Consider the following 15,570-nt stretch of genomic DNA (forward strand, 5'->3'; position numbering starts at 1 on the left):
TGATCATATTGACATCATGGGTGTGTCACAGCATTTTATACGATTGGTCAGTGAAGAAAAAATAATTACATTTGTACAAATTTAATTTCATTTCAGCTCCAGATTTTAGATTTTCACTCTTGGAAATGGATAAAAAAGGCAACAAAATGTGTCACACAATATCTGCTGAACGTGAAATGCCCCATACAGTGGGGAAACAAGTATTTAGTCAGTCACCAATGGTGCAAGTTCTCCCACTTAAAAAGATGAGATAGATCTGTAATTGACATCATAGGTAGACCACAACTATGAGAGTTAAAATGAGAAAAGAAATCCAGAAAATCACCTTATCTAATTTGGCAAGATTTCTTTTGCAAATTATGGTGGAAAATAAGTATTTGGTCACCTAGAAACATGCAAGATTTCTGGCTCTCACAGACCTGTAACTTCTTCTTTAAGAGGTTCCTCTGTCCTCCACTTAATACCTGAAGTAATGGCACTCCACTATTGTGAAGACTAAAGAGCTGTCAAAGAACACCAGAAACAAAATTGTAGCCTGCACCAGGCTGGGAAGACTGAATCTGCAATAGGCAAGCAGCTTGGTATGATGAAATCAACTGTGGGAGCATTAATAAGAAAATGGAAGACATACAAGACCACTAATAATCTCCCTCTATCTGGGGCTCCACGCAAGATCTCACCCCTTGGGGACAAAATGATTACAAGAATGGTGAGCAAAAATCCCAGAACCACATGGGAGGACCTAGTGAATGACCTGCATAGAGCTGGGACCACCGTAACAAAGGCTACCTTCAGTAACACACTACACCACCAGGGACTCAGATCCTGCAGTGCCAGATGTGTCCCCCTGCTTAAGCCAGTACATGTCCGGGCCCGTCTGAAGCTTGCTAGAGAGCAAGTTGAATACACCCACTGGTAACTGGGAAAAACTCTATATATGCAATTAAAACCTGAAATCACTGAGAGCTTAAATGAGCGATAAATATCCCAAGGTGATTCAAAATAATTTTATTTGTATATAATTAAAAACTACATGAAATGTGATAACTAAATAATAAAAAAGCATGCAATATTAGGAAGGTGAGTATAAATACTATAAATAGCTGGTTTGTAAAAAAAATAGAGTTATAGAAGCAGCAAATAATCTCATATCTAAAACACAAACGGTGATTAATGTCCCTTTAAATGACGTCACCTACGTACTAACTACTACTTACACAAGTCTAAATGTGATTGACTAATTCTGAACACAACATCCCCAATTATAAGAGGGTATTCACTCTTATGCAACCACATTATTTTACGTTTGTTATTTTATTTTCAACCATCAAAATTATTTAGGTTTGTCAATGGCTTTGTACCGATTATGGGTGACTTTAAAAGTAGAAAAAGTTCTGAAATTCGTCTTTATGGTATGATATTTTGCATGACAAAAAATAGCATTTTAACAGGGATACACAGATTTTTCCTATCCACTGTATATTTGTGAGGAAATGCAAACATCCTGTACCTAGCTTAGTTACTTTTGTGGCAACAGAATGCTAAACATAAAAATTAACTCCTTCCTGACATGGCTATTTTCCATTTCTTGTGTTTTCATTTTTCTTCTTCTTCTTCCTTCTTCTTCTGTGGTAATTGTACTATGTACAACAATACCACAGTATTGCCATATATTGCAAAAAATCTCACATGTAGCAAACTATAGCAGCTGGTATTCATTGGAGAACCAACCAACCTGTAGGACTTCAACAGGCAGTCATGGCAATTTGTTAGTGATTGCACCATGGAGTGACACCCCCCTACTGAAGTGCTGTTCAAGAGATTGATAGCAGCATTTAACGGGGTAACAGCCATGTGTCGAGTTATACTTCATATGCGGTTATTAGAGGCAGATGGTGACTGAATTTGACAGTCATCATTTGCCAGAAAAGGTGCAGACTCAGTTTCTGAGCCTGCATCAAGGTCAGTAAGCCAGGAAATGACTTAACAGTATATCATATGACGGTAAGCTATTTGAATGGACACAAAATAAGCAAATTACAATCCAATGAGAACCAGCCATTCTTCTTAAGTCTGTTTTTAAGTCTTTGCTTTTTAAATAATAATGATTGAGTTAATAGTCCTGGCAAAGTATTCCATTACTTTATTTATCAAGCAAAATATATTTTAAAAATGAGTGGTATCTTGGTGAGAAATATAAATGTTTTCTTTCAAATAGCATTTTGATGCAATTATAGGGATCATGTGTAGATGTATTTTTGATCCATTGTTCTAAATGTAAAGATTATATGTTTCTCACTTGCAGCACATAAAGTTACCTTAGGAGGCAGCTTTGCATTTATATAGAATAAAATATTTTTGCCTTCATGTAATAAAATAAAGAGCATTGATTTTATTCATGCTGGTGTTCATCACAGGTAACAATATGCCAAATAATTTTCCTCCTAAAAGCATTTAGTCACGCTGATTTTACACTTTATTTAGTTTCTGACATATAAATGTGTGTGATTGATTTACAAAAGACTTTTCACATATACTGGGTATTAGGAATAATTTATGGTCAACATGCCCTGTTTCTTTAGTCTTGCTAATTATCAAATTTCATATTTTCTATAAATTAGTTTATCAATATAATTCTTAAAAAAACATGTTAGCTGCCTCATCAAGTTTTGGTAGGGCAGAACAGCGATCTGCTTAGGAACCGCTCAAGTAATTTCATCTCCAAATAAGATGTCCCAAAATGAAGAAACTCACTTTATAGGGAATCTCTTAGCAAGTCCCTTTTTTAAAGAATATTGTAAAAGATGACCATGGTATTATGCTTTATTGCATGATATCATGCCCAATGAATGGCTCCTTGAGTTCTTCTGCTGCATGTACTAATTAAGACACCACTTGATGCTCCTGGCCAAGATGCACCATGTGAACACAACTGTAGTTCCTTTTGGCACACAAGAGCCATGGCAGCGACCATGAATGCAGAGCAATAAGCACAATCACTCCTAGGTCCTATTTCGAATATGTCCTTAAGAAAAATTGCTATTTGGAAGAGCAGAAAGTAATTTGTCCTGAATAGTCTGTCTAGCCTAAATTAATTCATAGCATCTTTGAAAAATGTATTTAAATTTTTTTGGGGGGTCTATTAAATGTGTAATAATTTTAAGTAGCTAGTCAATCTGACATAGCTTTTATTTTTCATAACATCTAATGAACACATTTCTTTCTTTTATAGATCATCTAAAGGAAAAACTAGAGGATTACATGTCATATTATTCAAATGTCAGAATTGTGCGCACCAAGAAAAGGGAAGGGCTAATTCGCACCAGGTTACTGGGAGCATCAATGGCTAAAGGAGAAGTTTTAACATTTTTAGATTCTCATTGTGAAGTCAATGTGAACTGGCTCCCTCCTTTACTGAGTAAGTGAATTTAGGGAATGTATTCATATTCACTAGTTATTATGCATATTGTATTATGGAAAACATATAACAAAATCCACTTTAATAAAAACTCATCTGACCAAATAAACCTAAATAATAAAGTGAAAGCAAACATTTAGAATATGATTTAACAGTTACCACTACAATATGCATGGTTATTATTTGTTTTACAATGCCCAAAGTTTCTGTAATTCACATCACAGTCACATTACAGACAATAATCAGCTAATTAGATTATTCACTAATTGTCATACACTGCATGATATTAAGAATAAGAAGACATGTATCTTCTTTGCCTGCCTTGCTCACATCTTAAAGGGCTATTCCTAAAATCGTAATAGGGTCTTAGTTTTCTGTACAAACAGAATTAGTATTATCCGTCAAATCTAACCTACGGTATTTTAAATTTGCTTTGATTTGCTGTGATCAACCTGTAATAATGATACTCCCCCAAATCTCTCTTTTCCCTCTGTTGCCAATGTATCTGATCTCAAGTAGTTCTAATGCTAGTTCTAGTCAAGCAGGAACATATGCATCTGATGACCCTGTCTAATTAAACATCTGCTATCTAGGTTGTATCATTGCTGTGCTAAGCTGAAGATTCCACCACTGATACCAGCTGCATGACCCTAATTCATGAAAAACAAATGCACCTATGACCCAGTCTAATAAAACATAGAAACACTGTATTGACCTATAAATACAAATGAATATTGGTCGCACACACTCAAAATTATAAGTGGTCATCTCATACATGTAAATAAAAAATTGCCCATGTTGCAATCTATCTTTCTCGACAGCCCATTTATTTGTTTGATGCTGGTTGCAGAGAGGAGAAGAAGGAAATGATAAAAGACATAAAATTGCCAGAAAGAAACTTTATGTTTGGGTTGTACTCAATCAAAACTGTGACACTGATTATAGACCTGTCTCTAATCTTCCCTTCATCTCAAAACTCCTCGAACGCCTGGTCCACTCCCATCTTACCCGCTTTCTCTCAAATAACTCTCTTCTTGACCCTCTACAATCTGGTTTCCGCTCATTACACTCTACTGAAACCACCCTCACTAAAGTCTCTAATGATCTACTAACAGCTAAATCTATTTGTCACTACTCCATGCTAATTCTCTTGGATCTCTCCATAGCATTCGATACTGTGGATCATCAGCTCTGTTATGACCCCAGTGGACAGGGTCTCAGAGGAACGTGTAAGTCTGCAAGATACAAAAATCCAGCTCATAGGGCTGTGGTAACTGGGTTGACCAAATAGCTACTCCTAACGCCAACACTAGAAGTAGCCGGGGATCATGCCTACGGTGATCGCTAGATGACTCGCGCCAGCCGGAGAATCTAACTACCCCTAGGAGAAGAAAACAAAGACCTCTCTTGCCTCCAGAGAAAGGGACCCCAAAGCAAGATACAAGCCCCCCACAAATAATAACGGTGAGGTAAGAGGAAATGACAAACACAGAAATGAACCAGGTTCAGCAAAGAGAGGCCAGCTTACTAATAGCAGAATATAGCAAGATAACTTATCTGGTCAACAAAAACCCTATAAAAATCCACGCTGGAGATTCAAGAACCCCCGAACCGTCTAACGGTCCGGGGGGAGAACACCAGCCCCCTAGAGCTTCCAGCAAAGGTCAGGATACAGATAGGAACAAGCTGGACAAAAATACCAAACAAAACAAAAGCAAAAAGCAAAGAAGCAGACTTAGCTAGAAAAACAGGAACCAGGATCAGAGGACAAGAGCACAACAGATTAGCTCTGATTTCAACGATGCCAGGCATTGAACTGATGGTCCAGGGAGCTTATATAGCAACGCCCCTGAACTAACGGCCCAGGTGAGGATATAGGAAAAGACAGACGCTCCAGAGTCAAATCACTAATGACCACTAGAGGGAGCAAAAAGCAAAATCACAACAGTACCCCCCCCTTAGTGAGGGGTCACCGAACCCTCACCACGACCACCAGGGCGATCAGGATGAGCGGCGTGAAAGGCACAAACTAAATCGGCCGCATGAACATCAGAGGCGACCACCCAGGAATTATCTTCCTGACCATAGCCCTTCCACTTGACCAGGTACTGAAGCCTCCGCCTGGAGAGACGAGAATCCAAGATCTTCTCCACCACGTACTCCAACTCGCCCTCAACCAACACCGGAGCAGGAGGCTCAGCAGAAGGAACCACAGGCACAACGTACCGCCGCAACAAGGACCTATGAAACACGTTGTGGATAGCAAACGACACAGGTAGATCCAGGCGAAAGGATACAGGATTAAGAATTTCCAATATCTTGTAAGGACCAATAAAACGAGGTTTAAATTTGGGAGAGGAAACCTTCATAGGAACAAAGCGGGAAGAAAGCCACACCAAATCCCCAACACGTAGTCGGGGACCCACACCGCGGCGGCGGTTGGCAAAGCGCTGAGCCCTCTCCTGTGACAACTTCAAGTTGTCCACCACAAGATTCCAGATCCGCTGCAACCTATCCACCACAGAATCCACCCCAGGGCAGTCAGAAGGTTCCACATGACCCGAAGAAAAACGAGGGTGGAAACCAGAGTTGCAGAAAAACGGTGAAACCAAGGTGGCGGAACTAGCCCGATTATTAAGGGCAAACTCAGCTAACGGCAAGAAGGTCACCCAATCGTCCTGATCAGCAGAGACAAAACACCTCAAATAAGCCTCCAAAGTCTGATTAGTTCGCTCCGTCTGTCCATTAGTCTGAGGATGGAAAGCAGACGAAAACGACAAGTCAATGCCCATCCTACTACAAAAGGATCGCCAGAATCTGGAAACGAACTGGGATCCTCTGTCTGACACAATATTCTCAGGGATGCCGTGCAAACGAACCACGTTCTGGAAAAACACAGGAACCAGATCGGAAGAGGAAGGCAGTTTAGGCAAAGGAACCAAATGGACCATCTTGGAGAAGCGATCACATATCACCCAGATAACAGACATGCCCTGAGACACCGGAAGATCAGAAATGAAATCCATGGAGATATGTGTCCAAGGTCTCTTAGGGACAGGCAAGGGCAAAAGCAACCCGCTGGCACGAGAACAGCAAGGCTTAGCTCGAGCACAAGTCCCACAGGACTGTACAAATGACCGCACATCCCTAGACAAGGAAGGCCACCAAAAGGATCTGGCCACCAGATCTCTGGTGCCAAAAATTCCTGGGTGACCTGCCAACACCGAGGAATGAACCTCGGAAATGACTCTGCTGGTCCACTTATCAGGCACAAACAGTCTGTCAGGTGGACAAGAATCAGGCCTTTCAGCCTGAAATCTCTGCAACACACGTCGCAGATCAGGAGAAATAGCTGACAAGATAATACCATCCTTAAGAATACCAACAGGTTCAGCGACTCCAGGAGCATCAGGCACAAAGCTCCTGGAAAGAGCATCGGCCTTCACATTCTTTGAACCTGGTAAATACGAGACAACAAAGTCAAATCGGGAGAAAAACAATGACCAGCGGGCCTGTCTAGGATTCAGGCGTTTAGCAGACTCGAGATACATCAGATTTTTGTGATCAGTCAAGACCACCACACGATGCTTAGCACCCTCGAGCCAATGACGCCACTCCTCAAATGCCCATTTCATGGCCAACAACTCCCGATTGCCCACATCATAATTTCGCTCCGCAGGCGAAAACTTCCTAGAGAAAAAGGCGCAAGGTCTCATAACAGAGCAACCAGGGCCTCTCTGCGACAAAACGGCCCCTGCTCCAATCTCTGAAGCATCCACCTCAACTTGAAAGGGAAGCGAGACATCAGGCTGGCACAAAACAGGCGCCGAAGTAAACCGACGTTTCAACTCCTGGAAAGCCTCCACGGCAGCAGGAGCCCAATTAACCACATCGGAGCCCTTCTTGGTCATATCCGTCAAAGGTTTCACAATGCTAGAAAAGTTAGCGATAAAACGACGGTAGAAGTTAGCGAAACCCAAGAACTTCTGAAGACTCTTAACTGACGAGGGCTGAGTCCAATCAAGAATAGCTCGGACCTTGACTGGGTCCATCTCCACAGCAGAAGGGGAAAAAATGAACCCCAAAAAGGGAACCTTCTGTACACCAAAAAGACACTTTGAGCCCTTGACAAACAAAGAATTTTCACGCAAAATTTTAAAGACCATCCTGACCTGCTCCACATGCGAGTCCCAATTATCAGAAAAAACCAGAATATCATCCAGATAAACGATCAGAAATTTATCCAGATAGTTCCGGAAAATGTCATGCATAAAGGACTGAAAAACTGAAGGGGCATTAGAGAGCCCAAAAGGCATCACCAAGTACTCAAAATGACCTTCGGGCGTATTGAATGCGGTTTTCCATTCATCCCCTTGCTTAATGCGCACAAGGTTGTACGCACCACGAAGGTCTATCTTGGTAAACCACTTGGCACCTTTAATCCGGGCAAACAAGTCAGACAACAGCGGCAAAGGATACTGAAATTTGACAGTGATCTTATTTAAAAGCCGATAGTCAATACAAGGCCTCAAAGATCCGTCCTTTTTAGCCACAAAAAAGAATCCCGCACCAAGAGGGGAAGAAGACGGACGGATGTGTCCTTTCTCCAGAGACTCCTTGATATATGAACGCATAGCGGTATGTTCAGGTATCGACAGATTAAACAGTCTTCCCTTAGGAAATTTACTGCCTGGAATCAAATCTATTGCACAGTCACATTCCCTATGAGGAGGCAATGCACTGGACCTGGACTCGCTAAAGACATCCTGATAATCAGACAAGTACTCCGGAACTTCCGAAGGCGTAGAAGAAGCAATAGACACAGGCAGGGAATCCTCATGAATACCACAACAGCCCCAACTAGACACTGACATAGCCTTCCAGTCAAGGACTGGATTATGGGTCTGTAACCATGGCAGCCCCAAAACAACCAAATCATGCATTTTATGTAGAACGAGAAAACGTATCACCTCGCGGTGTTCAGGAGTCATGCACATGGTAACCTGTGTCCAATACTGCGGCTTATTTTCTGCCAATGGCGTAGCATCAATACCCCTAAGAGGGATAGGATTTTCTAATGGTTCAAGAATAAAACCACAGCGCTTAGCAAATGAGAGATCCATAAGACTCAGGGCAGCACCCGAATCTACAAACGCCATGACAGGATAAGATGACAGTGAGCAAATCAAAGTTACAGACAGAATAAACTTAGGATGCAAATTACCAATGGTGACAGGACTAACAACCTTAGATATACGTTTAGAGCATGCTGAGATAACATGTGTAGAATCACCACAGTAGTAGCACAAGCCATTCCGGCGTCTATGAATTTTCCTCTCATTTCTAGTCAGGATTCTATCACATTGCATCAAATCAGGTGTCCGTTCAGACAACACCATGAGGGAATTTGCGGTTTTTCTATCACATTGCATCACATCAGGTGTCTGTTCAGACAACAACATGAGGGAATTTGCGGTTTTGCGCTCCCGCAACCGCCGGTCAATTTGAATAGCCAGGGACATGGTATCATTCAGACCTGTGGGAATGGGAAAACCCACCATAACATTCTTAATGGCCTCAGAAAGGCCATTTCTAAAATTAGCGGCCAGTGCACACTCGTTCCAATGTGTCAGCACGGACCATTTCTGAAATTTTTGGCAATACACCTCAGCCTCGTCCTGGCCCTGAGACATAGCCAGCAAGGCTTTCTCTGCCTGAATCTCAAGATTGGGTTCCTCATAAAGTAAACCGAGCGCCAGAAAAAACGCATCAATATCAGCCAATGCCGGATCTCCTGGCGCCAACGAAAAAGCCCAATCCTGAGGGTCACCCCGTAAGAATGAAATAACAATTTTTACTTGTTGAGCAGAGTCTCCAGACGAACAAGGTTTCAGGGACAAAAATAATTTACAATTATTCCTGAAATTCCTAAACTTAAATCGGTCTCCTGAAAACAGTTCAGGAATCGGAATCTTGGGTTCAGACCTAGGATTTCTGGTAACATAATCTTGTATACCCTGCACACGAGCGGCAAGCTGGTCCACACTTGTAATCAAGGTCTGGACATTCATGTCTGCAGCAAGCTTAAGCCACTCTGAGGTAAAGGGGAAAAGAAAAAAAAAAAAATGAGAGAGGGAAAAAAAAAAACTCAAAATGTTCTTTCTTATAATCCCACTTCTGCAATGCATTAAACATTTAATACTGGCCTGGCATACTGTTATGGCCCCAGTGGACAGGGTCTCAGAGGAACGTGTAAGTCTGCAAGATACAAAAATCCAGCTCATAGGGCTGTGGTAACTGGGTTGACCAAATAGCTACTCCTAACGCCAACACTAGAAGTAGCCGGGGATCATGCCTACGGTGATCGCTAGATGACTCGCGCCAGCCGGAGAATCTAACTACCCCTAGGAGAAGAAAACAAAGACCTCTCTTGCCTCCAGAGAAAGGGACCCCAAAGCAAGATACAAGCCCCCCACAAATAATAACGGTGAGGTAAGAGGAAATGACAAACACAGAAATGAACCAGGTTCAGCAAAGAGAGGCCAGCTTACTAATAGCAGAATATAGCAAGATAACTTATCTGGTCAACAAAAACCCTATAAAAATCCACGCTGGAGATTCAAGAACCCCCGAACCGTCTAACGGTCCGGGGGGAGAACACCAGCCCCCTAGAGCTTCCAGCAAAGGTCAGGATACAGATAGGAACAAGCTGGACAAAAATACCAAACAAAACAAAAGCAAAAAGCAAAGAAGCAGACTTAGCTAGAAAAACAGGAACCAGGATCAGAGGACAAGAGCACAACAGATTAGCTCTGATTTCAACGATGCCAGGCATTGAACTGAAGGTCCAGGGAGCTTATATAGCAACGCCCCTGAACTAACGGCCCAGGTGAGGATATAGGAAAAGACAGACGCTCCAGAGTCAAATCACTAATGACCACTAGAGGGAGCAAAAAGCAAAATCACAACACAGCTCCTTCTCACTATGCTCTGCTCCATCGGCCTCAAGGACACCGTTCTCTCTTGGTTCTCCTCCTATCTCTCTGATCGCTCCTTCACTGTATCTCTTGCTACTTCCTCCTCCTCTCACCTTCCCCTTACTGTTGGGGTTCCTCAAGGATCAGTCTTAGGCCCCCTCCTCTTCTCTTTGTATACTGCACCTATTGGACAAACAATCAGTAGATTTGGGTTCTAGTACCATCTCTATGCTGATGAGATACAATTATACACTTCTCCTGATCTCACGCCTGCCTTTTTAGAAAACATCAGTGATGGTCTTACCGCTGTCTCTAACATCATGTCCTCCCTCTAGCTGAAACTGAACCTGTCAAAAACTGAACTCCTCATGTTCTCTCCCTCCACTAACCTGTAATAATTATAGGGGATAACTCAGGAAACTCTTTGCATGGAACAAGACAACTACAGGACACAGTTTTATAAGTGGTAAAGTCCATATTATCACACGGTGATTCAAACAGGTGCAGAGAGAAACTCAAGTCCACAACACTTGGTGCAAATAATAAACACAGCTTAGCAGTCTATAGGAAACTTCAGCAGAAAATGCAATCAAGCAGAAAGTCTATGAAGCACAGTTATTCTTGAGGATACTTGACATGAATAAATCCTTGTCTTAGTCCAGGCACAGATAGATATGCTTATTAGGCAGTTCAATTCATATCTTAGCTCTACCAGGGAGGCCTGGTTAATAGTCTCAGGTTATTGCAAAGCAGAAACAGCTTACATGTCCAGCAAGTGCAGATGGAAGTAAACATGAGCAGCAGATGAAGGAGGATTACTGGAAATGTGTGTATGCAGCAGGAACTCAGAGCAGAGTAGCAGGATCACCACACAGGTTCACAGGAGCAGGTGTATAGCCAGGGAGTAATCAGAGGTCAGGAGCTGGATGCAAGGCAGAATACTCTAGCACAGACTGAAGGCTGGGGTGGAGTTTTATAGCAGGAAGACACAGTGCACATGAGACCAAAGACTCCATCTTGAAAAAGGGCAGTAATGCACAAAAGGTAAGAAATGTTCAGAGTCCTGACATTACTCCCTCCTTAGAAGCGGCCTCAGGACGATCCTAGACCTGTTTTCTCAGGTAATCTCTGATGAAAACGAGAAATCTTCTGTTGGGCATTGATGTTTTCCACAGGTTCCCAAGAGTCTTCCTCAGGGGAATATCCCTGCCATCTTATCAGATATTGGAGCCGATTCCTGTGAATCTTGGAATCAATAATTTCCTCCACCACAAATTGTTCTTGCCCATCAACCACCACAGGCTGTGGAGGTGGCACAACACGTCCCTGGAAGGTATTAGGAGATACAGGCTTTAGTAAAGATACATGAAAAACTGGGTGTACCTTCATAGTCCTAGGCAGCTTCAGCCGGCAGACCACAGAGCTCACAATACCGTTGATCTTAAAAGGGCCAATGAAATTCTGTCCAAGTTTTTGTGAAGGAACGTTTAACTTCAGATTCTTAGTTGCTAACCACATGGAATCTCCTACCTTGAACATGGGTGCAGGTTTACGGAATCTATCAGCTGATCTCTTATAATGTTCTTGAGCTGTGGTCAGGGATTCCTTCAGAACCTCCAGATTCTGTCTCATCGCAGTCAGCCTTTCCTCCACTGCCGGAACCAGAGAATTAATTGGAGACCTAGGTAAGATACACGGATGATAACCCAGATTGGCAAAGAAAGGTGTAAATTTAGTGGAGGCGCTCTGAGAATTATTATATGAAAATTCGGCTAACGGCAACAATTCCAATCAATCATCCTGGAGATGGTTGACATAGCATCTTAGATATTGTTCCAGCATCTGGTTGGTACGCTCAGTCTGACCATTTGTCTGGGGATGGTAAGCAGAAGAGAGACAGACATTAATATTGAGTGCAGAGCAAAACCCCTTCCAGAATCTTGAAGTGAACTGTACTCCACGGTCAGATATGATCTCATCCGGAACCCCGTGCAACCGAAAGACATTCTGTATAACCAAGTTCACTGTATCTTTAGCTGAGGGGAGGCGGTGCACGGAAAAAAATGAGCAGCTTTAGTCAGGCGATCAACTACCACCATGATTGTATTCATGCCCCCTGATGTAGGTAGCTCCACAATAAAGTCAATTGATATAGACCCCCAAGGGCGGAACGGAACAGGTAATGGTTGTAGAAGACCCGTAGGAGCCACATGAGGAGTCTTGTAATGGGCACATACCTCGCAAGAGAGAATATAGTCCTTGGTATCCTTCAGGCAAGTTGGCCACCAGAAGAATTGGCTCAGGAACTCTCGTGTCTTCTGTACCCCCTGTGACCAGCCAACTTGGAGTCATGTACCAACTTGAGGATCTGCAGACGGACGACCTCCGGGACGTAGATATGTCGATCTCCGTACCACATGCCACCCTTAAAGACAAGATTAATATCCACAGGTGGGTTGGCCAGAAATACATCACCTTCATAGGCCTCCCTGCACTCCTTCCACAAGTCCTGATCATGGATAACTCCGATGAAATTGGCATCAGAGAGAATGGTCTTGGACGGGGCTCCAGGTACGGAATCCACAGCATGGATTCGGGATAAAGCATCAGTTTTCCCATTACGAGAACCTGGACGGTACGAGATACCAAAGTTAAATTGATTTAAAAATAAGTTCCAACGAGCCTGATGAGGAGAAAGACATCTAGCGGATCTAATGAACTCTAGATTGCGATGGTCAGTTAGCACTGTGATCTGTTGTGCAGCTCCTTGCAGATGATGCCTCCATTCCTTAAAAGCCGCAATAATAGCCAGCAGTTCCTTGTCTCCCACGTCATAATTCTTCTCTGCTGAGGTTAGTCTACGGGAAAAGAAAGCACAAGGAAGTAGCAGACCCTTCTCTCCAGTTCTTTGGGAGAGAATAGCCCCCAAAGCATTATCAGAAGCGTCCACCTCCACAATGAAAGGAAGTGTTGGATCTGGGTGTATCAAAAACGGTGCTGATGTGAAACAGATCTTAAGCCGATCAAAAGCTTCTTGAGCCTGTGATGACCACTTAAAGGGCTTTTCCTTCTTTGTCAAGGAAGTAATGGGACGGACAATATCAGAAAAATTTCGAATGAAGCGTCTGTAGAAATTTGCAAAACCAATAAAACGTTGGACCTCCTTAAAGTTCTTGGGTACCGGCCAGTCAAGGATAGCCTGAATCTTACCAGATTTCATGTTCAGCCCCTGGGGAGAGATGATATAACCTAAGAACTATATCTCAGAACGATGGAACTCACATTTCTCCAGCTTAATATACAGATGGTTCTCTTTCAGACATCTTAACCCCTTAATGACAGCCAATACGTCTTTTAACTGACCTGAGATATAAGAGAATAGCCTCCCCATACAGGTGACAATCCAGCAACTGCTGTACACTATAGCTGACAACTTGCTGTATCAGCCACGATCAGTGTTTGCACCATCCAAATCTGTTTAACCCCTTAGATTCTGCTGTCAATAGTGACTACATAATTATAAATGGTTAACAGAGTGTGGGGGCTTCCTCTATATCCAAATTGGTGCCCTCAGATCATGATTGTGTGGTCCTGATTAGTGTTGAGCATTCCGATACCGCAAGTATCGGGTATCGGCCGATATTTGCTGTATCGGAATTCCGATACCGAGATCCGATACTTTTGTGGTATCGGGTATCGGTATCGAAACAACATTAATGTGTAAAATAAAGAATTAAAATAAAAAATATTGCTATACTCACCTCTCCGACGCAGCCTGCACCTTACCGAGGGAACCGGCAGCGTTGTTTGCTTAAAATTCGCGCTTTAACTTCCTTACGCGAAGTCCCGGCTTGTGATTGGTCGTTCGCCGCCCATGTGGCCGGGACGCAACCAATCACAGCAAGCCGTGACGTAATTTCAGGTCCTTCAGGATTTTAAAATTACGTTCCGGCATTGTGATTGGTTGCGTCGCGGTCACATGGGCGACGCAACCAATCACAAGCCGTGACGTCACGGGAGGCAGGAGACGCGCGCATTTTAAAATGCGCGCGTGTCCAGCCTCCCGTGACGTCACGGCTTGTGATTGGTTGCGTCGCCCATGTGACCGCGACACAACCAATCACAACGCCGGAACGTAATTTTAAAATCCTGAAGGACCTGAAATTACGTCACGGATTGCTGTGATTGGTTGCGTCGCGGTCACATGGGCGACGCAACCAATCACAAGCCGTGACGTCACGGGAGGCAGGAGACGCGCGCATTTTAAAATACGCGCGTGTCCAGCCTCCCGTGACGTCACGGCTTGTGATTGGTTGCGTCGCCCATGTGACCGCGACACAACCAATCACAATGCCGGAACGTAATTTTAAAATCCTGAAGGACCTGAAATTACGTCATGGCTTGCTGTGATTGGTTGCGTCCCGGCCACATGGGCGGCGCGCGACCAATCACAAGCCGGGACTTCGCGTAAGGAAGTTAAAGCGCGAATTTTAAGCAAACAACACTGCCGGTTCCCTCGGTAAGGTGCAGGCTGCGTCGGAGAGGTGAGTATAGCAATATTTTTTATTTTAATTCTTTATTTTACACATTAATATGGTTCCCAGGGCCTGAAGGAGAGTTTCCTCTCCTTCAGACCCTGGGAACCATCAGGGATACCGTCCGATACTTGAGTCCCATTGACTTGTATTGGTATCAGGTATCGGTATCGGATTAGATCCGATACTTTGCCGGTATCGGCCGATACTTTCCGATACCGATACTTTCAAGTATCGGACGGTATCGCTCAACACTAGTCCTGATGTTTTCCATGGCAATTCATGACTAAATAGTGGCCTTAGAGTCTGACTGCTATAGTAATCTGTTCAGAAGTTAGAGACATTTAGGTGGTAAAAATACACATTTTCATTTCTGTCATACCAATTTGCATGAATTCCTGTAAAGCATCTGAAGGGTTAATAAACTACCTGACTGCAGTTTTCAATATGTCAGGGGGTGCTGTTTTTAAAATGGTATCACATTTGGGGGTTTCCTAATATATGAGACCCCTAACGTCACTTCAAAGATGGATAAGTCCCTAAAAAAATAAATTTAGTAAATTTCCTTGAAAAAATGAAAAATTGCTGCTACATTTTTAAACCTTCTAAAATGCTAACAAAATAAAATAACATTTTACAA

The 15,570-nt window shown here is 43.0% G+C and overlaps 1 protein-coding gene across 1 annotated transcript in view; it reads left to right on the forward strand.

Moving 5' to 3' along the window:
- Positions 1-15,570, forward strand: part of GALNTL6 (polypeptide N-acetylgalactosaminyltransferase like 6) — a 2,887,171-nt gene that overhangs the window by 1,959,803 nt on the left and 911,798 nt on the right. The window contains exon 5 of the mRNA XM_077279504.1: positions 3,233-3,418. Within this exon, the coding sequence (XP_077135619.1) occupies positions 3,233-3,418 (186 nt within the window). The remainder of the gene's footprint in view (positions 1-3,232; positions 3,419-15,570) is intronic.

This window comes from Ranitomeya variabilis, chromosome 1 (assembly GCF_051348905.1).
Source record: "Ranitomeya variabilis isolate aRanVar5 chromosome 1, aRanVar5.hap1, whole genome shotgun sequence".
In the NCBI taxonomy this organism is placed as follows: domain Eukaryota; kingdom Metazoa; phylum Chordata; class Amphibia; order Anura; family Dendrobatidae; genus Ranitomeya; species Ranitomeya variabilis.